This window comes from Anser cygnoides, chromosome 1, assembly GCF_040182565.1.
Source record: "Anser cygnoides isolate HZ-2024a breed goose chromosome 1, Taihu_goose_T2T_genome, whole genome shotgun sequence".
Taxonomy (NCBI): Eukaryota; Metazoa; Chordata; class Aves; order Anseriformes; family Anatidae; genus Anser; species Anser cygnoides.
In genome coordinates, this window is record NC_089873.1 from 201,401,367 (window position 1) to 201,429,345 (window position 27,979).

A 27,979-nucleotide genomic window follows, 5' to 3' on the forward strand; every position below is an offset into this window, starting at 1 on the left:
TACACAAGAACAAGAAATTAACTTGTTCTGTGAGTAGACGCCAAAAATATTCCATGGGATGGTCCCAACTGTCATAAAGGACTAAAGTCCTCAGGGCTGATCATGAGTCTCTGCAGTTAGAGTGTGACAGTCCCACCTCTGTGACCAGGTCCAGAGAGACACAGTTGGTTGTGTTCTTTGTGGTTTCAGCCTCCAAATCTAGCTGTTACTTTCCGAGTATTCTTTTTTTTGACAAAGCAGTTAATGTGGTTTTTACCCCAAAATACATTATTTACAAAATTATTTAGAAAAAGATAGATTTAAAAAATATATATTTAGCTATTTTTCTTACTATGACTGAAGGTGTTACTAACAAGAGAATGAGCAGGAATCAGTTATACCTGCTACAACTGACATCCACAGCAGTCTCTATGCATGCTCATTATAACTTGATGCAAAATTTTGATTTATTATTATAGACCATGTGCAAGATACACATAAAATAGCAACATATCAACAGATGACTGAAAATAAATTGTCTTCCATAATTTCCATTAAGTCTGCAAATGTCTTTAAATGACAGAAATTGTTCAGATGATGAAAATGTTGTTATATACATATAAAGAAATACATACAATCTTCCACAGATATTCATTCATTGTGAAATTCCCAGACTTGTGCAGTTCTTTAAAAATAAGATCAGGAAATAAAAGTAAACATTTTTAATCCAAATATGTACTTAAAAGAAGTAATGGAGAGACTGGAGTGCGTTTCTACCCCTGAGAAAGAGCCAGATAGATTTGTTCTATTTAGCCAATAATTTGGTACGAAAACCTGATCTCACCGAAGTCAACACCACTATGATTGCATCCTTAGCCTTAGTTTTAATTCTTCCTTGAGCATGACATTTTCACTTGCACAGAGAGACAGCATAAAGCTATTGCATCTCTTCAATCTGATTTAGACTTTACCACATCTCCATTTCCCTCTTTACTGAAATAGGATTTAGGAGTGGTCTTCACCCACGTACATAAGGACAAGTTTTCTTCTAATAGAGCTCTATTGTAAGAAAAAAATCTAGAATACAAGTATTTATTTTAATAAACACAAAATACAGTGCTTTTTAATAAAGATAAAATTAAGTATTTGAAAACATACCACATTTTCTACAAACAGACTTTGTCCCTAAGGCCCTGGTTTTGCCTTCACTAGTTAGCTGTGCAGAACATAGGGTCTATGACTTTCTTCCTTCTTTTGCTTAATGTATCTATGTCTGCTGGTAGAAATACTTCTTAGTCTTTATAACTGAAATAACAACTTCCTCAAAGATGCGTAAATCTGTACAAAGTTGATACATTTTTCCTGAGTATACTTTCAAACCATGTTATAAGCTTATCACCTATATTGATGGTTAGTTATATTTTAAATTGCTTTTATAATTTTTTCTTTGAATATAAATTGAAGGAAAATGGATTTTGAATTGTAATAAGTGAAGGGAGAAAAATAATTTAAGGCATTTTATGTAGGTAAATGGATACATTACAGTATGAAAAAATACTGTTACATAAAGAGGTTTCAGCATGGAAGAGCTGTATTTAGTCATCTAAATTAATTTAAATTTTATAATTTTTTTTGATTTCCAGGTCAAATCAAATACAATTATTTGGAGTAATGCCTAATATAAAAACTTACTTTAAGCGGCATGAGTTATTGTCCACATGTCAGCACTCATTAGGTAGCAGTATCTGTCACATTACATTTACATTTATTTTGTGGCCACCAGGCAGCGCAGGATCCCATTCAGGAAATGTCGTGGTGTAGAATCCACATGTAATAATTTAGAATTGTTTCAACAATATCCTATCGTTTGTGAAGAAGGATCAAATTTTCAAGCACTTCTTTCTCTGAACAATTATTTGTATAAGCTTCGTTTAGGATAGTTGAGGAAATACCAGCATAAGGGTCATAGAATCATAGAATCATAAAGTAGTTTGGGTCGGAAGGGACCTTAAAGCCCATCCAGTTCCAAACCCCTGCCATGGGCAGGGATACCACAGACTAGATTAGATTGCCCAGGGCCTCATCCAACTTGGCCTTGAACAGCTCCAGGGATGGGGCATCCACAACTTCTCTGAGCAACCTGTTCCAGGGCTTCACCACCCTCTGAGGGAAGAATTTTCTCCTAATCACTAATCTAAATCACCCTTCTTTTAGTTTAAAACCATTCCCCCATGTCCTACCATTATCTGCCTAAGAAAAAAGTTGCTCTCCGTATTTTTATAAGTTCCCTTTAAGTACTGAAAAGCTGCTATGAGATTGCCCTGGAGTCTTCTCTTCTTCAAGCTGAAGTTACCTGACAAATTGTCATAGGTCCTAATTAATAACTTCTTGTAGTGGATTGTAGATCTCTAGACCTTTAATCTAGAGAAAATAGTTACATTTCTTTATATATCTATTCACAGAGTTTGCATTACTCATCAGTCTACATTAGGTTACATTAGTTTAGACACCAAGGGTGGATTTTGTTCAAGATTACCTTTACATGTGAGGCAAGTATCTAAGTTGCAGTTATAATCAAAAGGATTTCCTCATTTGGCCACACACTGGAGTCTAGTGTCATCCAGGGTATCCTGCTTGGCATCCTGTTGCCATTCCAGATTATAATTTCCAGCATGTTGCAAATGTGTCAGGTATGTCAAAGTGCATCAGATGATATTAGCTGTATATTTTTAGGAAAAATAAATGGGGCAAAATGAAAATTAATTCTTCTCTAAAGGAAGAATTTTGCCTAAAGTATATGTTTAAGAAATCAAACACTTGTATTATATTCTCTCCCATAAAATAAACTACAGAAGATAAACAGTAAATACATTGAGATGGGGAATACAGTGTATGTAATTAAAACAAAGAAACAAACAAACAAAAAACTGTCAGGAAATGTTAATATTTGTGATCATACCAACATTCTTCTCTCCAATTCACAAGTTTGATTCAAAGATACAACTACTGCCACCAGTACATGCACAGAAATCTGATGTTTGGCTTACGCATGAAAATAGAGTATCTGTTTCACCCTTTCACAGAATCACAGAATGGTTGGGGTTGGAAGGGACCTCTGGGTTCATCTGGTCCAACCATGGCTCAAGCAGGGACACCCAGAGCAGGCTGCCCAGCACCATGTCCAGGCAGCTTTTGAAGATCTTCAGCAAGGGAGATTCCACAACCTTTCTGGGGAACCTGTGCCTGTGCTCTGTCACCTGCACAGTAGAGAAATGCTTCCTGGTGGTCAGAGGGGAATCTCCTGTGTATCAGTTTGTGCCCATTGCCTCTTGTCCTGGCAATCGGCACCACTGAAAAGAGCCTGGCTCTGTTCAGTTAAAATAGTAAGGAGAATATTACTCTGCATCTTGGACAAGCTGGTATCCCTATAGACAAGTACCTTCACTGCACCTTGTAAGACCTGAATCCTGACCTTGGATAAACCACACAAAGCTCCTCCTGGAGAAAAAAATGCCTCATGTCTCGGAGCAGAATTCAGCTCTCAGAACTAAAACAGCTTGCACTCACTTGTTACTTTAATTTTGAAATGTATTTTCAATTGATATCCTGTATAAATTATGAGCTGAGAGCAATGTGCTTTATCAAGAAGACAATATTACAAAGTGCTATCCAAATGGAAAGCCCCCAAGCAAGCAAGAATGATGAGAACATTACAACTATATTATTGGAGATCTCCATGACAGACTCTTGCATTGACTATCACACACTTACAAAGTATCAGTTTTCATTTGGTCATTGTTATTTAAAGCAGGAGAAGGCTTGCTCTTCTGACCATCAGTTCCTCCTTTGGATGTGTCCTGGAAGAAAAGCCTTGGCATCCACAGTGACATTAAAATTCGTTTGTATTCATTTCGAAAATTCTGGTTAAGAAGTCCATATATTATTGCATTAAGGCAGCTGTTGAAATAGGCCATGAAGTAGCTTATAATGAATAACCATTCAGGAACTTTTGGTGCCATTTCCAAAGGATCGATGGCTACAGCCAGTCCTATGAAGTTCAGAGGTGCCCAGCAAAAGGCAAAAATCACAAAAACCACAAACATGGTAAGAAAGTTTCTGAAGTCACTTGGCTTCAGTCTCGGCTTTGTTTCTGACTTGACTCGTCTTCTAACTTGAAGCACTAAAACCCAAATTCGAAGGTAGCAGAAACTCACAACGGTGATAGGGACGATGAAATGAATTACCACAACAGCTATTGTATAGTAGGAGCTTGCAGTCTGAACAAATGTGCATGAATAGATGCGTGGATCATACTTTAAAGAGCCAACAAAAAAATTTGGTACAGTTGCAATTACTGTTAATACCCAGACTAAGGAGACGTAGAGCATTGTGTTCCAACAGCTATACACTTTGTCATAGGCAAAGCTATGACATATATAGCAATATCGGTTTATTGCAATTGCAGTGATGTTGAAAATAGAGCCTATTACACTTAGTCCCATCACAAAACCACTCACTTTACAGTGCATTTCACCCAAAGTCCATCCATTGTGGAAAATAGCTAAGAGCACCAGTGGGTATGGATACAAGGCCACAACCAGATCAGCCAAAGCCAAGCTCACCACAAATGCATTACCTAGGGGAAAAAGAAAAATACATAGACATAAGTCTGTAAGCAAGCGTAGTTGTGAACAAGAAAAATATGTATTACTTTATTTTGGATATCTGCAATATTAAATTATTGATGATGTCAGCAAGCAGCAGCTATATAGCACCAATAGGTCAGTAGGGGAAATAATTTTGTCATTCTACTTAGACCACCACAGAAATAGCTATGGCAACAGGATGTTTCAGATCTTTCGGTGACTGGATTATACTCTCCTTTCTATTTCGATCTTCAATCACAGAATCACAGAATCGTCTAGGTTGGAAAAGACCTCCAAGATCACCTAGTCCAACCTCTGACCTAACACTAACAAGTCCTCCACTAAACCATATCACTAAGCTCTACATCTAAACGTCTTTTAAAGACCTCCAGGGATGGTGACTCAACCACTTCCCTGGGCAGCCCATTCCAATGCCTAACAACCCTTCCAGTAAAGAAGTTCTTCCTAATATCCAACCTAAACCTCCCCTGGCGCAACTTCAGCCCATTCCCCCTCGTCCTGTCACCAGGCACGTGGGAGAATAGACCAACCTCTACCTTGCTACAGCCTCCTTTAAGGTACCTATAGAGAGTAAGGTTGCCCCTGAGCCTCCTCTTCTCCAGGTTGAACAATCCCAGCTCCCTCAGCTGCTCCTCATAAGCCTTGTTCTCCAGACCCCTCACCAGCTTCGTCACCCTTCTCTGGACTCTCTCGAACACCTCCGTGTCCTTCTTGTAGCGAGGGGCCCAAAACTGAACACAGTACTCGAGGTGCGGCCTCACCAGAGCCGAGTACAGGGGCACAATCACTTCCCTAGACCTGCTGGCCACACTGCTTCTTAAACAATAAACATAACCATCAACGAGCCATTACATAAGCACGTGCTGAGGTGCTTCAGTATCACTAACTTTGCAGCTGGATGGAAAAGGAGAAAAAGAAAAAGGTCTAAATTGCTGCAGGTAGGAAGGCTACTATGTTGTTCTAATCTATAACTGGAAAACTAACAGGCTTGACAGTTATCAAGGGCAAGGGTACATAAAGACGAGGCCTACAGGGATTAGAAGGATGCGTTGTTTTAAGTATATCCTGAATTGCTACACAATAAACTGTAATAAAGAAATTTTCTGCATGAATGTCCTACCCTGCAGTTATTTTGCCGGTGGATTGACTAAGGAAAAGTGAATTGCCTTCATTAGCTCCTGTAGAAAGGCATATTTAATTATATGCACATGGTAAAAATGTGCAATTACAAGAGAAAGAAAGTATTCAAATGCATAGAAGGAGCCTTCAGATTATTTTCTGCTGATTATGTTCAAAGAGATTTTAGTGATATGGTTGAAATTTACTGTCTCTCTTTAAATGGTGAGCTGTTAATCAGTTTGAAACTTCTGGATGCTGTACTTAAAGTAACTTTAATAAAACAGTGAGATATTAAACTATGTTCCTGAAAAATGAGGTTCTTACCATGGCAAGTAGTGTCCCCCTTGCTTTCTTGGAAAAATAGGAAATAACTCTCTAGGAACTTCCCAGGAGACAGAAAGGAGTGGTATGAACTTTAGATTCTTGGTAGCATTAAACATATTTCTGGTTCCCAAACTCACTTTTTTGCTTCAAATCCTTCACAGTATGAACTGAAGTGCAAAAGACACAACACCTTTTAAAACTGTGTGGGCAACACTATTTTTTGAAAAAGAGTAATTAGGTGATTAAACCTACAAATTTTGAGTTTTCTAGTCCTCATCAAACAAAATATTCTCCATACATTTAATTTTAAGCACATAAATACTGTTGTGGATAAGGAGGCCATTAGATGGGAGACAGAAAACGCAGAACCCTGTAGGATTGCTTTTTAAAAAATGGCAGAATTTCACTTGTATACTATTTTTTCCACTTGCTTGTGCATCTGTACATTGTTTAATCAAAATGAAAGAATAGGGAACCCTCTTTTCTCTCATACAGTTTAGGAAAGGGGTGAGCATCAGAATTTCCACACCAGATAGGGAGCTTAATGGAAAGCGGGATTATCAACGCATAGCCACAGAAGCTCAGCTCATCTCAAGACAGGTGTACAGTTTTAGAAGTTTCCTTGTTATACATTTGGCAGCCTGTCTCTCACTCTCTTTATACTTCCAAGGCCACACGAGTGTTTTCACAGCTACAATTCACTGACATGGTAAATCCTAATTAGAGCTAATTTAGAGCAAAGCAAATATCTATTAGTTTTATGATCTGTGAGGAAAGATTGAACAAACTAGAGAGAAAAATGAGGGGTAGATGATAACAAACTTCAAGTAAGTGAAAAAGGAAGGATGTAATATATTCGTGTGTCTGCAGTGAGCACGATCTTCATTTACAACAAAGACACCTCAGTCTAGACATGGACAAAAACATTTTAATGGCATGAAGAAGGCGGTGCTGGAACATCTTTCTTTATGCCTGCTGTTGGAAGTTGTAAGAAAAAGTTAAATAAACAGTTCTCAGTACTGGCCTACTGGCCCAGCTGACCCCTGTTTCGAGCACAGGAACGATGAAACATGACTTTGAAGGTCTTTTCTAGCCGTATGAAAACTATGGTAAAATACAACACTAACAAAGGAACAGGGGTATCTTAACCAGCATCTACTTACATCACAGCAACAAGGATTACTCTTACCCTTTTTTCTTACTGTATCTGACAGTAGAAAATAGAGAAGTCAGGAGAAACAAACTTTTCTTTTCTGTTTTTTTACAAGAATGAGTGATTAAATGAATATATCAAATCTCTCAGGCCTCCTAGCATCAGCTAATAGTTAAAATACAAGTATTCAGTCAAAATCAACTGAGCAGGCAGCTCCTTCAACCATATTTGGAAGGCAAGTGACTTTCCAAATTATGTATGTAGTTTAGAACTTCTTGAAAATTCCATCTAGCGTGAATAGGGGCAGTTAGCAATGAACTTGTCAAAAATATAATATACCACTTTGCAACATAGAAGAAAGATATTGCAATATGTATAAAGACCTCAAGCAATTTGTCACTTTTACAGCTGTTTACAAGTTTGGTTGTTCTCACTGTGCACCACAAAGTAAGGTCCAAAGTTTTTTTTTTTTCCATGTGTCTGACTGCAGAATGAAGTTTAATATTATATTACTGAAATGAATAATCTACAAAAAAAAAAAAAAAAACTAATTCATAAAAAATATGTCATCGTCATTTTGGGAGATTAAAGGTCTTAGAGGCTTTTAAAGTGCTTAGAGAAAGTAAATGTTCCCTGATATACCTAAGAAGCAGCATTTGGAATGACTTCAAAGACATTGATAAGATAATCAGAGGAAACTTTTGGCTATCTCTCATAAAATAGAAACCACAGAATGCTCATCTCGTTGGAATGATTATCATTGTTTGTTAATTTACCCAATAGATTAAGCTCCTAGATTTCAGTTTCATCAGATAGAAGATTATATTCATTTATAAGAAACACATTTGCTCACTGGAATGGAAAGACCACTTAATTACAAGAACTAGCTAGCAGAAGCCAAATATCTAGCCAGGGACTCAAAAAGACACATATTTGTACTGTTCTAAATGTTGATAGCTGACTTGTCCGGATGGTTTGTAATTGTCTTTGATTTCTAATTTCTAATTGAAAAATCTACTGGTGTTCTGTCCACCAGGTTATACAAATGCCATAGAGCTCCTTTCTCTCCTACTGGGGAACCTGGGACAATGTAGCAACAAATAGAAGCAGTAGGGACAGGCAAGACAGAAAGTGAATGAATGTCTGTAAGGTAGTGGAATATTTTTTGACACACCAAGGATCGATGACTACAGATACTTCTTCTATCCCTCCATTTTCATATCTAAGCACTTTTCCCCTGGGAAAACTCAGAATTACTCTTGCAGACTTCTTACTTCATTATGTCTTCATGTGGAATGTTATTGGGAAAGCTTTTTGTTTGGACCTAGGTCTTAAAAACCTCTATAATAACCAGCACTGTGTCTATAATTAGCCTTTTATACTGGCTGAGAGTGATATAAACCAGAGCTTTTTGTGATATTACCCTGACAGTTACCTAAAGGTATTTATCCATACTATTAAGAAGAACAGCAAGATCTTGACTTTAATGAAGTAAATAAGAGTTTCATCATTTTAACAAAAATCAGCCAATCATTCCTTGGCAAAGTTCACAGTAATTGATAGTCTCAAGAAAATGTTAGACTGACAGACTGTACAGGAATATCTCAAGTGCTAGCTCACTCTTCAACCCTCTTTTTTTTATTCATCTGCCAGACTCTCATAACGTGTCCTCAAAATAATCTAAAAATGAGAGTTCTGGAAGGCTTCTGATAGCTTTCTAGTTGTGGTTGGTGTATAAAGATAGCATCTGGGCTCAGTTTGCAGACAGCCTTCTAGTCAAAGGCACAAGGTGTCACTTCAGGGATGTGTGGTTTAATCCACCTTTAAGTTACTTATATATAAACATTAAGCATATACAGTATTTTTTTCCACTGTTTTTTGAAATGGTCACAAAATACACAAGGTGTGTCTAATCTTTTATTTCATTCCTGTAATTCATTAAAGGGGAAAAATATATTTTACAGTCTCAATCACAGTTCCAAAGTTCTGCAAAAGATATTCCACTTGCATACAAAATCCCTCCTCAGTTGTGACATCACCTCTTTCTAACGAAGATCCTGATATGAGGCACGGTATGAAAGTTGCTGGTTGCTTACAATTTTTGTTTCTGACTACCAGAAATGGAAACAAAATGTTATTTTGATAATGTTGAACTCAATGTTATTTCCTTTACTTAAATTATGTTGGTATAAATTATCTGCCTTTTAAGTATCCTTAATGACTGCTGAAGTTAATGGGAAAATTGCCATAGACTTAAAGGAGTCATTAATCAGACCATTAAAGATATAATAAATAAAGACCTCTTATTAACAAGAATGTGAATCATTGAAACATTTGGTCCATATAACAAGAGCAATAGCAATAAAAAAGCAATTCCTAGAATTATGTTTGGATATAAAAGAAAAAAAATAAATCAAAGTCTAACCCCCTTTCATAGCTCCTACAAGTTTTAAAGGAGCAGATTTTACCATCAGACAAAGAGAAATAGGAGTGTGTTAATCCCAAGGCATGTCAGCCAGGATCCATTACAGCAAGCGGCTGATTTGATCCGTTGTTTGAGTCTAAACCGACATGGATGGAGATCAAAGAGGCTTATGCAAAAACCTGAAAAAAGCAAGCAGTCCTTCAGCCAAGATGACTGTCCCTCCTTAATCTCCCCTTGTCTGTATTAATAATAGAAACTATGTAGCTCTATTGCATGGAATTTCTCTTGTGCAGGGTCATCTTTTTAGGCCCAAGCCTAAATACCTTTTCCATGCCCCAATGTGGAAAGAAAAACATGACTGGAGGGACTGAAGAACTGGCACCACGTAAGTAGTCATAACTAAGGATTGGATAGATTTTTGTTTCTGTTTCCAGAGTGTCCCCAGTAAATTTGGATCAAACAGCATGCCAGAAGATGTTAGCTGCTCCTGGAAACAGGCTGATGCTTCTTACATCCCAGATGAAGGAAAAGAGAACAGGGACTGAGTGTTAACCCTACACCATGATTTCATTCTCTGTTGTTCATGGGATACTGCAGATACTAACAGCCCTGGATTAGCAAGTGCTAATCTGGGACATAACAAACCACAGAAGTCAGAGCATTACATAGTTAGTATCAAGAAAATTAAACTGGAACTTACAAACAGAATGTGGATGTCTCATCTTCCTCACTGATTTTTTTCCCCTCTACTTTTGGCTTATTTGATTAGTATTTTTAAATGTATTTAAGCTCTCGCAGTATATTTTTAAAAGCATTTAAGCACCAGCCTCTTAAACTGTTTAAAATCACCTGTGTCAACTTTTCTTTTTTTTTTTTTTTTTCTCACCATCTATTAGGAAGAATAAATCTTAGAACCATAGAAACATTTAGGTTGGAAAAGATCTCCAAGATCACCAAGTCCAACCATCAACCCAACCTCACAAGTCCCACCACTAAACCACGTCCCTTAGTGCCACATCTGCATATCTCTTAAACACCTCCAGGGATGGGGACTCCACCACTTCCCTAGGCAGCCTGTTCCAATGCCTAAACACCTTTTCCATGAATAAATTCTTCCTAATATCCAGCCTAAACCTCCCCTGGTGCAACTTGAAGTCATTGCCTTGCGTCATATCACTTGTCACCCAAGAAAAGAAACCAACACCCTACTCACTGCAGCCTCCTTTCAGGTAGTTGTAGAGAGTGATTAGGTCTCCCTTCAGCCTTCTTTTCTACAGGTTAAACATCCCCAGTTCCCTCAGTCACTCCTCATAACTCTTGTTTTCTAGTCCTTTTACCAGCTTTGTTGCTTTTCTCTGCACACACTTAAGCAACTCAATATCTTTCTTGTAGTGAGGGGCCCAAATCCAAACACAGTACTCAAGATACATACAAGTACCCATGCCATGTACAAGGGGACAGTCACCTCCCCAGTCCTGCTGGCCACACTAGTTCTGATGCAGGCCAGGATGCCGTTGGCCTTCTGCCCACCTGAGCACACCACTGGCTCATGTTCAGTCGGCTGTCGACCAGCACAGCCAAGCCCTTTTCTGACAGGCAGCTTTCCAGCCTCTCTTCCCCAAGCCCATACCACTGCACGGGGTTATTGTGCCTCAGGAGCAGGACCCAGCTCTTACCCTTGTTGGATATCACACAGCTGGGCTTGGACCATTGATTTAGCATATCCAGATCCTTCTGCAGAGCCTCCCTACACTCAAGCAAATCAACAGTGTTGGCTAACTTGGTATCATCCACAAACTTATGGAGGGTGCACTCAATTCCCTCATCCAGATCACTAATAAAAACATTAAACAAAACTGTCTCCAATACTGAGCCCTTGGTAGCAACACTGGTGACCAGCTGCCAAGTGTACTGAACTCCATTCACAATGACACTTTGAGCCTGGCCATTCAGCCAGATCATAACCCTGTGAACTGTATAACCCTGACTGCCCAATGCAGATGAAACTCCACACATATCAGTGGGAATGAAGGCAGCAGAAGTGGACACCAGCAGCAGGCAAAGTAGTAGATTAAGTCTTTCACAGACTGACATTTGAATTCCCTGTGACACTACAAGTCACTATGGTGATCTTTGATTTACTGACAAGTGATAATAGTGCAGTGTTCAACAATGTGTTACTAACAGAAGGTTTACCATAATGCTCCAATAAAGTGTCAGACAGGTTTTTATTTTCTTTGAATATGACTTTTTGAAAGCAGTGATGCACTCCTTTGTAGTTTTGTTTCATGATTTCAGACATTTGTGGGATATACTGCAGATCTAAATGTAATGGGAAGGGACAGGTGATAAGTTTTCACTACAACTGCAGTATTTTGTAGATTCTGGCAAAACAAACAAACAAACAAATAAAAAAACATAAACAGTGAATTGAGGCTGGAATAAAAAAACATAAACAGTGAATCGAGGCTGGACCTTTGACCTATAGAACGTTCAGCTTATTTCTTTTTAGGAAATGCATGTTCTCTGAAACTGTTTAAAACACTTGATGAGTTTGGAGCATTTGAGTTATTTTATGCTATGTGTAAGGGAATTTCTCTAACATTGCTAGGAGTACTATATGCAGAACAGAAGGAGAAAATTTACTGTAGGAGTTATCCTTTTCATGTGAAGCTACCTATGGGCTTTGAGAGAGCTTTCTTTTCAGAAGAAATTCAGGCTTAGATACCTTGAAAGTCAGAAGTCTGTGTTCCCCAGTAGTTTTCACAGAAAAGTTTGGAATCCAGACCAAATAGGGTTTAAACCCTAGTCATCCACTTTCTGGATGACGCTTTTTTCCAATCTGATTCCACGCTGTTATGCAGAAGATGAGAAAGGCACTCCTCATTTTTAGATAAATAAACACCTGACTTTATTTTATTTTAGTGAAGAATGCTCTGCACGCTCCTTTTCAAACTGTGTGCCAATGTAAAGAATACAGGATTCAGAGGATTAGAAGCTCAGAATGTAAAAAGTAGTTTAAGATTGTAGGTTAGTGACCAGCAGACTGCTGGACTGGGACAGGCTGGTCTTGGCTCTACATTTGCAACTATGAGTTGAAGCTAGAAGCTACATTAGAAGGAGCTGAATTTTAGGCCAGTAAGTTGTAGGTCTCAGTTGTCAACATGGTCGTGATGAAAAGAGGCACCTAAGTTGCACTGCTGATTAGTATGCCTTTGAGATCATGACTTTGGCATGCTTGGCAGCTACGTGTTAATATAATTTAAGTGAGCAACGCTTCAGTTTTTTCTGTGTGCCCAGACTTCTCCCTGTGGTTAAACATGGGATCACTAGTACCTGTTCTGAGTTTGCCATCTGCAGGTTCAAAAAAATGTTTATAATGCTGTGCTGTTAAAAACTTAGTAAGCGCTTGAGTTTTGTAACCTGTAGGTTTGTAATTTTGCTAATCTGTGCTTTCTCTGGTGCAGTTATTCAGAACAAGTAGGGACGGTGGTGACTCTCTATTGCCACCTACTGCACCAGAGCTCACCAAACCAGAGACCAGAAATTGTACCCATTAACACTGAAAAAATTTTTTTTTTAAAATGTGTTCTTTCAGAGCAAAAATATGATCGCTACTCAGACAGTACATTTATGGGGTGACAAATATTTTTCTGAATTTCTGATACTTTCTGAGACTGAATGAACTTTCCTGGTACTGTGTGTTTTTTTCTGAGAGAAAATGGGTAGCCAAAGATGCAAGACAGTCTCTTCTAGAGAATCCGCTATTACCTTAGTGGTTAGGACATTTCTATGGTAGAAGACCCTTTCTTTGTAAAAGGGCTTGAGACTATGTCTCCCATAGTCCCAAGAGAGTGCTCTACTCACCAGCCCAGCTGCTCTTCTGGTGTTAGCCTGCATGTCTCTCTCTAGGTTATAATCAAGAATTCCACCCTGGAACCATAACACACAGGTTCTCTCTTATACTGTAGAGTGCTCTTTATCACTCTGTGTGAAAGCAAAAAAAAATTCTTATGATTTAACAGGTGGGAGACAGATGGACAGATGCAGGGACTCTCGCAAAACAGAACTTTGGAGGAACACTCAAGGTTCATGAGCCTTTTTCTTCTCTACTGGATAATACCACATCTATTAGGCACACCTTGCAAAAAAATGTGTGCCTGTCCAGCACACTGCTCCAAAATAACACCACAGTGGGTTACAGGTACTGAGGAATGGGGCGACAGAAGAGTCAGAGCTATTAAGTAACGTTAGTAGGATTCAAAGCAGACAAAAGGAGTGGTTGCTGCAATAGGTAGTAAACCTGTGGAACTCCTTAACAGTGGAACTTGCAGATGCAGAAAGTTTACTTAAATTCAAGGGAAGGCTGGAAAAGTACTTGAAAGAGATATAAATTGAAGGTCACTGAACAGATAGAACATAGTTCAGTAAATCCTCTGAGCTGCAAGGAATCACAAACTGAGAGCATAGGGGTGGAAGTACTATTATGGTTGTTTTGTTCTTATTTTTTCCCTGAGTATTTGGTTACATCTACAATTAAAGAAAACGTACAAGGCTAGCTATGACCCTGGTCTGTATCAATAGCCCTGCTTTTATGATGAGAACACTAGGTTTCAGTGACACTATTCAGAAACACAGCTCCTTTTAAGCCTCCACGTTTTGCCAATCTCAGTTGTATGGTGCAACATTCTCATTCAGATCCTTACCAGCCCCTCCTCTACACAACCAGCCCATTTTTTTTGACAAAATATTTGAAGGGGCAATACCCTTTTTTGTATCTCATCCACCTGCAATTGAGCTGCATTTTGCAGTGATCATAGGGGTGAAGTTCCCTTACACAACTGCCCTCACACTGCAGTTAGGATCTTGCCTTCATTGTAGTCTGCGAAGGTGAAAGGCCTTTCTTGTTACCAAGAGAATGTCTCTATCTAGGGGTACAGTTGCTTTTCAGGTAGGGGATGAAGGGAAGCTTACCACTGTGGGCACCCGTGATAGGCCCAACTTAAAAACCTCCAGTTGCTGAGTGCAGTAACTGAACAACAACAAAAGTGTTTTTTTTTTTTCACTAATACATGAAAGAAGTTGTGTTTCCTGCATCTGTAAGTACATATCAGCTTAATTTTCTTCACTTGAAGTAATCACAGCTGTTGGTTGCTTCAACTGAGGAAGAATAGGAAACCTACAGGAAGAACAGCAAGTACGAAAACTCATTTGCTGCTGACAGAGTCCAATATGGAAAGCTGTAAAACACTATGGTGCAATCTAGTCAGACCCTATAAATTGCTAGATAACCTATTTTTGTTAATAATGTACATTTTTTTTAGTCTTCCAACTCTATGTTGTATTTCATATACAAAAAGTGAAATATGTAGCATTTTGTAGTGCATTATTTTGTTAAAAAAATAAAACAAACAAAAACCCTGAAGCCTAAAACTTGATTCAGATCAAGACTTTTTGTGGTAATTTCCACAAAGATTTAGTCAACTGCTCTGCGGGACTCCTAATAATGATCAGGTTGTATGGGACTTTGAGAAACCTGGTCTAGTGGAAAGTGTCCATGCCCATGGCAGGGTGGTGGAACTAGATGATTTTCAAGGTCCCTTCCAAACCAAACCATTCTAGGATTCTATAACTTGCAGTATGTGGCAGACACACAACCAGTAACAAACACATGCAAGCCAGTTACAGCTGCAAAAAGAAATCAAATCTAAACTAGTTATTGCTGCTACATATTTTAGGGGTTTCCAGACATGGTGGGGGATTCTAAGGCAATCTTGGAATTATTAAAAATGGCATCTGATACACCGCAGTCAATATGGTGTCTAGAAACATCTAATATTAGGATCATGCAGGTGGAAAAGTTCCCAACACTTCTAACATTCTCTGGAGTCCCTTCATTATGATCTTGTTTTCCTATTTTTTTTTTAAATCCCCTTTTTTTTTTCTCTCCTGTTTCCTATTTTGCCAAGGAATAAAATCACAGAATCATAGAATCATTCAGGTTGGAAGAGACCTCTGAGATCATCTAGTCCAACCTTGAATAGATGACACTTGATTAAAAGAGCCATTATAAACCTTTCAGTAAGGAAAACTCTTACCCTTTTCATTCTTAGCTTTTAGAAGGCCTCATCATTGCACATGCATATGGAGTTGAATATCTTCAGAAGCTGTTGTCAGTCTGTGCCATCTGCTTCTTTTGGGAAAAAGGTCTTAAAGTAAAGTACACTGACATGATTCATCTTATAATGATACTCATAGGTTTGTAAACAACATTTAAACTGATGAGTAAATAAAATGCTTTTATAAAAAGTGATCATATATTCTCTTCTAAAGCATTGGGTGGTTCGTGTTTCAACTCATTTTAAACAAAGTGTGTAATGATCACTTCCTCAATTAAGGTCTTTCCTCTGAGACACTAAAAGTGTTGTAAAAAGACTGGGAATATACTCAGTTTGTTCTGAGCCCATGAGTCATGATATTGGTAAGCTAGTTAAATGAAGGGTGGTAGACATCAGCGTATAACCAGAGAATCACTGAAGTTGGAAGAGATCTCTGGAGATCATCTAGTCCGAGCCGCCTTCTCAAAGAAGTGTTCCTAGAGCAGGTTGTTGAGGGCTCTGTCCCGTCAGGTTTTCACTGTCCCCAGTCATGGATACTCAACAGGCTCTCTGGATAACCTGCTCCAATAAGGTACCTGCTCCAGGTAGGAGTAGGTATACAGCGCATTTACTGTTCTCACTAGGGAATAGGGGAAAGACAAAAAGACTTGACCCGCTAAATAGCAGAGGACACCTAAGAATCTACCAGTTACTATATAGGTAGAAAAAAGACATACTAAAAAAGAGATAGAGTTCCTTGGTCAGAACAACAGGTCCTAGTGCAGATTCGAGCAGGTAGGACTTTGTTTTGATTGTGCTTCTTTCCTCACATTCCTTATGACAGCAAAATCCGAACAGTCTCTGTCTGGATATAATGGTCTGAGCCAAACAGAGAATCTGTACCAAGAAAAATTTACAGACCTGGGAGGCTGGGGGTGGGGTGTGGTGAGGGCTGCATAGAAAGAGGGAAGAAGCACCGGATCCAAGCTAAAAGACTTTTGAAAACCAATTCCCACTGGCTTGGGAAGGGCCAGAATTTCCCACCTCATCTAGATATTCAAATGCTAGGTTCAGCTTACCCAGTTTGCAGAACCCTTTCCGATATGCTACTTTGATCATCTTTGTGCACTGTGAACTTGCTGAGGGTACAATCTGCCTCATTTTCTAGGTCATTAATAAAGATATTAAAGAGTGAACCCCTGGGCACACCACTAGTGACTTGTCTCCAACTGGATTTTTTGCCAATGATCATGACCGTCTGGGTTCAGTCATTAAGCCAGTTTTCAATCCACCTCACTGTCCACTTATCTAACCCCAGCGAGTCTTAAGAATATGTTATCGAAGAATGTCAAAATCCTTACTAAAGTCAAGATAGACAACATCTAGCGCTCTCTCTTCATCCACCAAGCTGATCATGTATTTGTAGAAGGCTATGAGGGTTGGATAAGCATAATTAGGCACTTGTAAATCCAAGCTGGTTATTACCAATCATCTTCTTGTCCATCATATGTTTGGACATGTTTTCCAGGATTAGTTAATTTACTATTCTTTACCTTAATGCTGAATCAAAAGTGTTACCTTCTTACAGCATCCTGTAATTTTATTGACTGCTTGTCTTCCAAGAATTAATTAAGTCAAACTTTGCTTAGGTTATGATATAATTAACCTAAAAAATGACATCCAAGAACAGGAAAATAATTAGAAATGTCACGTATTCTCATAGGCTGATGCTACCCACAGATCTGTCTTGTAAATTATTATTACAAATAAAATTTCTGGAAGTGATATGGAAGCCATTTCAACTCTTCAAATAAGTTCTGTTGGCCTCAGTGGTACTGGCAGTGTTTGGGGGTAAAAGAGAATACACAGTTGCATTTCTTAGAGTTTCTGAAGTATTTCTCTCTCAATTCTTTGCAGATGATTTTTATTTACATTTCATGAAAGAAGCACAAAGAATCCAATAGTATAGCATTTTACTGAAAACAGAATGTATGATAAACTTTGATGGAGCTACTACATATTGGATAGTGTAATTATCTAGTTTCTGTAGGAAGGCTTTGGAAAAAGTAATCTGCTTCAAAATATATACAAGTATTCCTTTGTAAGGAGATTGACATCTGGGTTTTGTGAATTCTAAGTCTGTATATAATGGAGTTAAGCAATCTTGCACATAGCTGTAAAGTGGGGGCTACAGTTTCTGAACAGCTTGACATCCAACATTGGGAAATCTATTACATCATTTCATACTTATCCAGAAGTTGTGTACTGCTGACTCCTTGTGCAAACCTCTATATTTGATATGGTGGGTAACACATGCCATTCTTAGCTCTTGGCTGTGTGAGATGAAGTCCTCAAGCCAGAACCCAGAATTGATAAGTCTCAATGAATGAGGCTAAAAACACCTGCAGTGATGAGTGGCTTTATTTCAGAGCAGTGTAGTAGTACATTTTACTACATCAGAACGGATTTGCTGAGATGCTTTTAAGAAAATATAGGAATTAACTATACCTGAGAATCTAAAAAGGATGGCTGTTTATTTTTAAAGGACAACATGGAAGAATGTACAAAGGTGTGTTAAAGTTGCATGCTGTTTTGCATTTGCAAACTCAGTCACAGGTGGTTTGTCTAAGTGGAGACAGAAATTCCAGTTTAGGTGCTGCGTGAAACTTTTCTTCTCTAACAATCCAAAGTTTGCACTCTGTGCATTCCAGTGGGTAACATCTGACTTCAAATGAATTTGCCGGAACACTCAATCTTCAACTTAGATTCCCAAGAGTGTTTCAGAACCACAAGTTGTAGTTCACGTAAATAACTCCCAGTTGGCACACAGTGATTACACCACCTATATATCTTGTCTGATCTTGAAGCGAAGCAACATGTCCTAATAGAACATTCTCTTATTTGTCAGTAGGAAAGCTGAATAGAGTTGGTTACTTATAAGAACATCCTAAAAAAGAGCCCTAAAGACTACATTGCTGATGAACCTCACCACAGGCAGGATCACAGTGTGAGTAGATTAAATAGCCACATTCTTTTTAAACTATGCAGATAACATTCAGTAAAGTAGATTATTTTTACTTTAATGAAAAGGACTGTCCAAGCTATGAGTCAGAAGGAAATAAAAATGCCTAGATTGATCAGATAACAATATTCATAGGTGATAACCATAAGGTCCTTTTCACTATTTGAACTCAAATTAAATATTGTGTATACTGATATAATTGGAAAAAAAATAATTGTTTTTAGTATGAGAGGACACTGAGAATTTCAGGCAGGCTTTAAGCAACCTTTGAGATATGAGGATGTCCTTTATAGGTCCCTGTCTTTTATACAGGGATATATTTTACTCTTTAATGTTAGCTCTGAATTTATACTTTGTTAACATAATGATATTTACAAGGCCGATGTATTAAGCAGATATTTTTTCTTATTAGCTAGACTGCTAACTCCAGTGGCTGCATGTGATTTCCTGACAGCAGGTGTTGCCCTCACTGTGCAAATACAGCAGTCTAACAGAACAGATGAACAGATGTTGTTCTATAGCAGAAAGAATACGATGCCTGTGGAAGTGATGCAATATTGGTATAGACTTCATATGGGTATTTAAACACTGAAAATTAGCCCAGTTAAAGTCCATAAATAGTGGCTGAATAAAATTAGTATCTTTGTGAGAACGGCTATGTTTTTCTCTAGACATAGTGTAAGCAGAATTTATTAGACAGTATAATCAAACATCTCTATAACTAATAAATAATTAAGAAAGAATCACACAGTCCAGATACCAGTGATCAATAACGCCATTCAATGAATGTGTTTAGGCTAACATCATCGCTTGTCATACCAAGACATGACTGTCCCATACTCAGCTGCAATGTCAGGAAAACATTGCCTGATACAGCTCACTTGCTACCAGTATCGAGACCAGCAGGACTCCAGAGCTACCAAAGCAGCTACTCTTGTTAAAGAGCCCAATGGAGCTACACCCACAGTGATTTAGACATATTTTTGTTAGCTTTTGCTGGAAATTTGTTTCATGTCCCTATGAAGGTGGAAGTTTAAAGACCAGAGCAACCACTCAGACTGATTTTTAGGAAGATGTATGCTACCATAGCCTTTCTTCCTCTCCACAAAGGAGAAAAATGGTTTTATCAGCCCAGGATAATATAGCTGTTCTCATAGGTATTCTTGGGAACAAGGTAATGTATTTGACACTCTAAATCTAGGTACCAGTATTTGCTTCTAAATGTTAATTTAGAAGAAGCTAAAATCTGGAGCATATCTAAAGATAATGTTACTCAGAATAAGTCTGAGTTGGAGTAGGAGTAGGATTTACTCCTAGAGGCAGAGCACGGTTTGTCACTGATGTAATGAATTGACTATAGTCTCCCATAGCAACCTCAACATAATGGTTCAAGCCACCTGGTAAATATATGTCTCCTAAGAATACTTGAAAAATTATGGCCTTTTAAAATGAGCTGTGCTGGCTCTCTGTGAGTAGATTTGGTCTCTTAGCTCATTGGATAGTTGTGTCAAAGAGCACCATAAATCCTTGAAGATCTTCTGCTGGTCCATCCAAGAATAGAGCTTTCCTGCAGGGAGGTCACGCCTCATGCAGTCAGTGAGTCTTGAGAAGGAAAAGCCTGTCCAGAGTCCGGGAGAGAGCTGGCTGCACAGGGAGTGCTGCTAAGAGACATAGGAATTTGCATTCTCAGCTGCCAAGAGGTCTTTCTAATTTCTTAACCCTGAGGGTATGTTTGCACTGTATGTTTCAGGGAGATTAAAGCAAGCTTACTCATACTGAGCTGATATTTAAAAAAAAAGAAAAAAAAAAAAAAAGGCTGTGTGACTGTGTTAGAGCTGGATCTATGGAGAGCCTGGTTATGGTACTGCATGCAAAGCATCACGCTTACATCATCATTTGGCTTTCCTTCAGCTCAGAGTATGAGCAGCGTAAACTTGTGCCAACTGAAATACACAGTGTAAATATATCCTTAGATTCTTCTCTTACAGGTTCAAGTAAACCCTCATACCTCTCCAGTCCAACTAAATGCTTATTATTCTGTTTCCTCTAAGGATAAGAACACCAATAGCTCCATTTACCCAGTAGAATAGAACTTGACATTTTTTCCTAAAATAGAAGTATCTTGGAGTTGATCTTGGTGATATGTTTCCTATTCATTTATCAATAAATAGATCACTTTCTGTAGAGGATTAAAAAAAAAGAAAAAAAAAAGATTTGGAGCTGTCATCTAATATGGTATTGCCAGGTGCTTTGAAGGAAGATACAAAGCACACTACAGTTGTACAATAACCTGCTTCAGATTAGAATTTTATCCCAATCCTTAGGTGCTAGAATTTGGTTTACACATTTTGTACTTTCTCTGTTGTTTTTGGTAGCGTTAGCTGCTTTAACTTTGAACACTCAAAATATCCAACAAAACTTCTTCTTAGTTATCTCTGTTAAAAACAAACAAACAGCACACGTTTGGATAAATAAGCTATTTAAGAAAGAGAAGTCAAGTATTTTGAGGAGCTTAGGGACTTGAATGTGAAGGAAGCTTCTTGGCATTTCTTCATATTGAAGATACAAATAAATAAATATCTGGAACTTGCATCCAAAAGAAGGAAAAAAAAATATAAGGAAAAGTTCCATGTCTAGATGCAGGAAAAGTTTTCTCAGCAGAGATATCATGTGCAAGAAAAGAAGATAGATGGAACAGAAAAAGATTTCCACCAAAGAAAACTGCTAGAGAGAGTAATACGGATAAAGTGGGAACTGGCAAAAACCTAAACTGAATTGGCTTTGCAAAGACTTGTAGAACAAATAAAGTGCCCTCTCACCACATTCATAAAAGGAAGGAGGACAGAGGACTTACTGGGGGAGGGGGAATCTGAACAGAGACTTAAAATCAACTCAGACCAGCTGCTGGTCTGAAGAGAAATTTTGCTACAGTTTATAAAAGGACAGTAATGGTGGGCTTCGGGACAAGGCATTCTGTTAGGTGAGGAATTATCATATCTGCAATAAAGCAAAAGTGTCTGCAGGTCAGAAAGATTGATTATACTTGATAGCAAGAATTTTTTCATGTCTGTTATCTCAGAGATGGTGTCATGGGCTCTGACAGGACAGAGCTACTTGTGGGATGTTTGAAGCAGGGCTGAATGTGCTCTCTTGTTCTTCTTCCTGGTCGGGAAGTGCTGATTTCTGCCAGCCTGTGGCAGAGAGCTTTGCTCTGCATGCACCCTGACAGCAGCTTTGCCATGGCTCCCCTGCAGCCGTGGTGCTCCCGCACTTTAGTGCCCATCTCCCCCTTCCTTCCTTGGTGCTGGTACACTTGCTGTTCCGTTTTGCATGAATGGTGCTTGCAATGAGTTGGGAAGACAATTATCAGGGAGTAATGAGAAAACGAAAATACTATTAATCCCCCTAGAAGATCCATTTGATGATCATATCCTATGTGGTAACACAGCACCTGAAATAGGTGGGGAATTAGCTGGAGAGAAAGAACGGATTGAGAAATCTTTGGGCTTTTTAATCTCACTTTAACTGCAGACAAGGCTACAGAAACATTTGGAAGGAAGAAACAAAGATGCAGGTAAAAGCAAATGGTATAAAATTCAATGTAAGTTTATACAAGGAGGCTCTACTTACTAACCTGATCATCTTTACTTAATAAAAGCTGGACTTTCTGTACCTGGAAAATTGCTCTAAACTGATCTAGCTTTGGAAGCATATTTGCTATGTTACCACACATTCTGCTGCTACCACTGCCTGGATAGCAATGAAAGAAAATTGTTAGACCAGAGGGAGATAACCTACATTGCACTAACTTTGATTCAGAAGGGTTAGGCCACAGAACACAGAGAGAACCAATGAATTTTTGTTCTAACACAAAGTTTGGACCCCACATTGCTATAGGGAATTGTCAAGATCTGTTGTTGGTTTTTTTTTTTTTTTTCTTGAGGATTAAAAGAGTAGAAAGTGGATAGAGTATAATAGTATGGGGTACGAGGTCAGATAAGAAATAATGATTGTGGGGACTGGAAATGCATAAGAAAAAGAAGACCTGTATTAGCAAGTTACTGCACCAAGAAGAGCCATCTATGATATTATCACATAAAAGTGGTCTCAAGACATATCAGGTCTATTCTGTCCATTCAGGGAAGGACAGAACAGAATGGGATGTCAATATTATTTTGGTGAAAGTATTAGTGGTACTTCATCTTTGTTATTTTTATCGGTTCTGTCTTCTCTTGTTCAATAAAGATAAATTCAGCTTGTATAGGCAAATTGAAATGTATAAGACAATCAGGGAAATGACGAGTCTGTTTAATTAAAGGAAAATAAAAGCATTTGGCTAGTTTACTGTGGAAAAACAAAGGTTGAGAGGGAAATAGTTGCTTGTTTTCTATTAAGACGGCATAAGAGTTCTCAATAGGGAGAGAAATTATATATCCAAGTTAAATGACAATTTTAGTTCTACAAATAAAGCCCACTATAAATTAGCAACTAATAAGCGAAAACTTAAAATTATATTAAAAAAAAGCTTGAACCACAGAATTATTATAATGCGATAAGATGATAAGAGAGCCTTATTTAAGTGTTGGGTTCAATGAACTTTTGTGAACATTGAAGTCATGTTCCCATGAATTCCTCAGTATAGAGTAGCCTCAAGGCTAGAGATCCTGAATCTGAGAAAGAATGTGAAGGCTGGCTGACCACACACACAGTCCCAGGGAAAAGAAGTCTACAAATCCAGGGTCCAAGAAGTCAGGAGTACAAAAGTTCTGCTTAGCATGGTCCTACCTGAAACCATTGTAAGTTGATTTCATTTCACCTAAAGGTAGATGTCTACACTGAAATAGTTTCTCTTGATTCTCTTTCTATTTAATGGAGAGAAATGAACAATATTGTGAGTTGAATCACGTTGTTCAAATGTAGATGTCCAAAAATAAGATGCCTGAACTGTGTACTAAAAATTCTGTTTCCTCTCCCCTGATTATAAGGTGATGCTAAAGGAAGAAGCTCAGAAACAGGTATCTCCACCGTAGTCTTCTAAAGTTACATAAGATAAATTCCTCCCCAGCAGACAGCTGTCCTCTATCCCATTGCACAGGAATAATAATAGGGAAGGCATACAGGAGGGAAAGAGAACTGACGTAGTCAAAGATATGAAGAATAACTGGAAACAGAATGTAACAGTGGATAAAACTATATTACAGACAGAAATGTGGAGTGAAGACTACAGAGAGGGAAACAGACAGGAAAAAGAGTACAAGACTCGGTTATATTAGTAAACATTTTTATTTAGTATAAAGACAAGTACAAAATTACAATTCTGTATGCAAAAATGTTTCATTTCATGCAGATGTCTATGCATATGAGTACTGTGTCCATCTCTAACAGCCACATACACATGCAGTCATTATTTAATTAAACATGCAAATATAGCTGTGTTCATATGGGTGGGAACAAAACCCCATTAATTATTTATTTTCTATCGTAAGAGCATCTTGCCATTGAAAAGATATCAGTCTTATTTCACTGTGTTAGTTATTATATATAGAAAGGAAAATAGTGGAGGAAGAGAGTAAAAAGGGTTGACACAATGCACTAGAAATATCACTTTCCACTAATGCATTCTTTGGCAGTGCACCAAGGTTAATAAATATTGGTTCCCAGGTCTGCACAATTCTGTGAAATTATATTGGTGAATGTGCCTAATTCTCACCTCACCGTTTTCTGCTGGCTTTAAGGCCAATGAAATACAAACGGTTTGCTCTATCGCCCTCCCACAGGAGATGCCTGGTCAGTTCCTACTTTCTGAATTGCATCCTATTAGGCTGTTCCCCCAGCCCATAATGTTCTATAGCTATGCTATACAATATATGCTACATGCATGTCCTGAAAGTCTTAAAATCATCTAGTGATTTTGAACTTGATACACCTTCAGGACACTTGACCATCCAGCAGTGACTGTTGCACAGGTGAACTTTAGCACTTGAAAAGTTTAGCACTTTAAAAGCTGTCTCCAATTAGGCATACTTAAATGAAGACACACAAAATCAATAGCCTCTTTTGAAAATTCAGTACACAACGTCAAATAGAAAGGTTAATTTATTTCATCATTCTGATATACAAAGTTTTATTTAATTTTCTAATGTATTGGACCAAGTTACTTTCCCTCTAAAATTAGAAATGATAAAAGCACTACTTTATGTAAATTTGGTCACTTTTAGAGATCAGAAATTGCTCAGCCTCTCACAAGCAGGCTGGGTGCAGTTATGTAAGACAAGCATGTTGATTCATACCAATTATGCTGTGTGTTACTTAGAAAAGCCTGCACAAGTTCCCCCCTCCCCCTCCAAAAATACTGAAATGTGGGAAAGAGGCTTCCGTATGCTATGAAATGATCTTCCTGTTGTAAGGCTGGCAAAATTCCCACTGCTTAAGGAGTGAAGGAGCAATCTCTACAAACATCAGTCCTACCCATTCTCCATTTCTCACCTACTGAGCATAATACTTACCAACAGAAAGGGTAGCGGGTCATTTTATTTCACTCCATTCTTGTGTCCCATATTATATAACAGCATTAAAATAGATTAGCTTTTGACCATGCTTTGATTTTAAGAAGAGTGATGTATAATTAAATTGTTTGCAATTATCAGGTTTCTTTGGAAATCCTAGGAGAGAATAGTGTTGATAAGTCCTGGAAGTATGATAAAGCCCTGATTTGCTTTCTGAAGGGAAGGTTACTATTTGTACTACAGGAGTTGGCAGAGCTGCTTAACTTATTTCTTATAGAACATAGGCTTAATTGAAGTTCCATACTCTCATACCTATCCAAAAATCTCTGTCATTAACTTCTTCAAAGAGAATCAGGTGTTCAAGGAGGGGCACCATGTTTCTGCAGTCATCCAGACCCTCTCTCTACTCTCACAATCACTCCACTTGACTTCACCTAGTCTCTCTCTGACACTGCTTCCTACAAGTCTAACCCCTTGTGTGTCATTTTCCCCTCACCATTTCATTTTCTCCCACATACCCTTCTCTTGCTAGTACTAACACATTGTTTCTCGTCTGCTCAGAAAGAAGCACCTCTAAGACCACCTGCGGGCCCATCTTCTTTCCTTATCTGAGGCTAAGGGCTCCCAGGCACAGCCTTCGATTTCCACCACCTCCCCCTTCCCCCATCACTCCACCCACAGCCCTTAAAACAACTCTCTACCACTCTGCTCCCTCTTTATGAGTTTCTCTCTGGAAAGATCTCTGAACATTTACCAAACTATCCTCTTTCAGCTTTATCCCCAAGACCCATCTCGCCCTGATGGCGAGCTAAAAACTGGCAGTTTATTTGAGGTATTTAACTTTATGAAGATTACACAGAAGGGATTCCCTGATGTTTTTCATGATACTTATCAAAGACAAAGAGATGGTCGTGATAGGGTCAGTGGCATCACATGAGGGATGCCCCCAGAAGCAGTTCAATTAGTATATATTTGAATTACATAAGAAGACCATGTCTATTTCAAGAGTCTTAGGATGCCATGGAACACGTTGATCAGTCTTGAACCTTATTGTCCCAGGCAAACACTCCCAGCCCAACCCTCCCTCTGCTGTCGGTTTGAATGAAGGAAACTGCTCCAGAAGTCCCTCTTCTGCTCCCCCTCGGCCAGGATTTGATGCTGGGGACCAGTCTCCCTCTCCAGCAAGAGCATGAGCACACAGTCCTATTTAGCAGGAGCTCTAGTCACGCTGCACATGGAATTCTGGAGGAATTGGAACCCACTAAAAAAAAGAACTGGGAAATTCAAGCCCCCCATGCCTCCTCCCCCTCCATAAGGGAGCACCCAGCTGTTTAATTAGGCACGAAGTTGAACAGATGTAATGCAGAGCCCCCGTGCACCTGACTTTCCTCAGGCAAGGTTGTGTCACCCAGACCTGCATGCCCATCACCAGGCAAGGTCTCCAGGACCTGAAGCAGCGAGCACACATCAGCTGCTTGGTGCAACAAGACCTTAGGCAGGGACAGGACTCTTTGTTAGAGCACTGCACTTCGGGGGAAGCACCCTCACCCCACCAGCACCTGGCAGGTCGGCAAACCTGACAAGATAAGGTGGTGGAGGGCAAGGTCAATCCAAGAATTTGCTACTATGTACAGAGTTTGGTCATCTGAGGCACGTGTAGCTAGCCCGGCAAGGATGGGAAGCAAAAAGTTCAGCAAATGAAACACACAGAGCCACATTTCAGAGCACGCACACACAAATTATAGACACGAGTGAGAAAAAAAACACTTTATTTCTGATTGTAGGGCATCGGGTGAGCAGCCGATAGAGGACGGTGCCCTGAGGAGCACTGTGAGCTCGCACGGGCTCGGGCTGACACCTCACAGGCACGCTTTGTGCAACTTCTTTCTTCCTCCGATACTTTCGGGCACTCTTTGCTTCACTTCAGCTCCACAAAGAGTACATAACGCCTCATTAAGAGGCGCTTAATGACCTGCAATCCCTCCTTAAGTGCCAGGGCACGGCACAGCTAGGCAGGGCTGAGCGCCGGCAGGACCCTGCACATATCAGCCCCAATATAGGGGGGTTTTGGGGGCCCCTGGGCTCCCGCTACCCCCTGCCGGGGGCTCGACCCCTTACCTGAGTTCCTGAGCTTGCGGTTCTTGAAGACGGAGACGATGACCAGCAGGTTGCCCAAGATGTCCACCACCGTGGTGAAGATCAGCACACTAGAGAGAGCCGACACCACCCAGGCGGGCCGCGGGGAGCCCGCCGCATCCTCCTCCCGCTCGGCCGAGCCGAAGCGACCCCTCCCGCCCGGGTCGCAGCAGTTCCTCAGGGAGCCATTCTCCAGCATCGCCGCCCGGCGCGCAGCAACCCGCCCACCCCGCACCGCCCTCCCTCCGCTGACTGGGCGGGCGGCGGGGCGGCAAGGCTTTTAACGGCCGCGCCGCGCGCACGGCCCCGCCCCGCCCCGCCCCTCCCGGGACTCGGGGCAGGCGGGGGGCGGGCACTTCGCTGGGCCACGGCCCCGGCTGCTGAGGGAGGAGGGGGAGAGGAGACGGATACTGGGATGGGTCGCCCAGGGAGGTGGTGGAGTTACCATTTCTGGGGGTGTTTGAGGAAAGGTTGGACCAGATGATCTTAGAATCGCAGAATCGTTAGGGTTGGAAATGATCTGCAAGACCACCTGGTCCAACCATCCCCC

At 39.5% G+C, this 27,979-nt stretch overlaps 1 protein-coding gene across 1 annotated transcript; it reads right to left on the reverse strand.

The window, feature by feature from the left end:
* Positions 1-428: 428 nt before the first annotated feature.
* On the reverse strand, positions 429-27,719 carry MTNR1B (melatonin receptor 1B). Its single transcript, XM_013178069.3, has 2 exons — positions 27,412-27,719; positions 429-4,615 (listed from the first exon to the last, which is right to left on the reverse strand). The coding sequence occupies exons 1-2, from the start codon at positions 27,626-27,628 to the stop codon at positions 3,747-3,749; spliced, it is 1,086 nt and encodes a 361-aa protein (XP_013033523.2). The 5' UTR covers positions 27,629-27,719; the 3' UTR covers positions 429-3,746.
* Between the last annotated feature and the right edge of the window lie 260 nt (positions 27,720-27,979).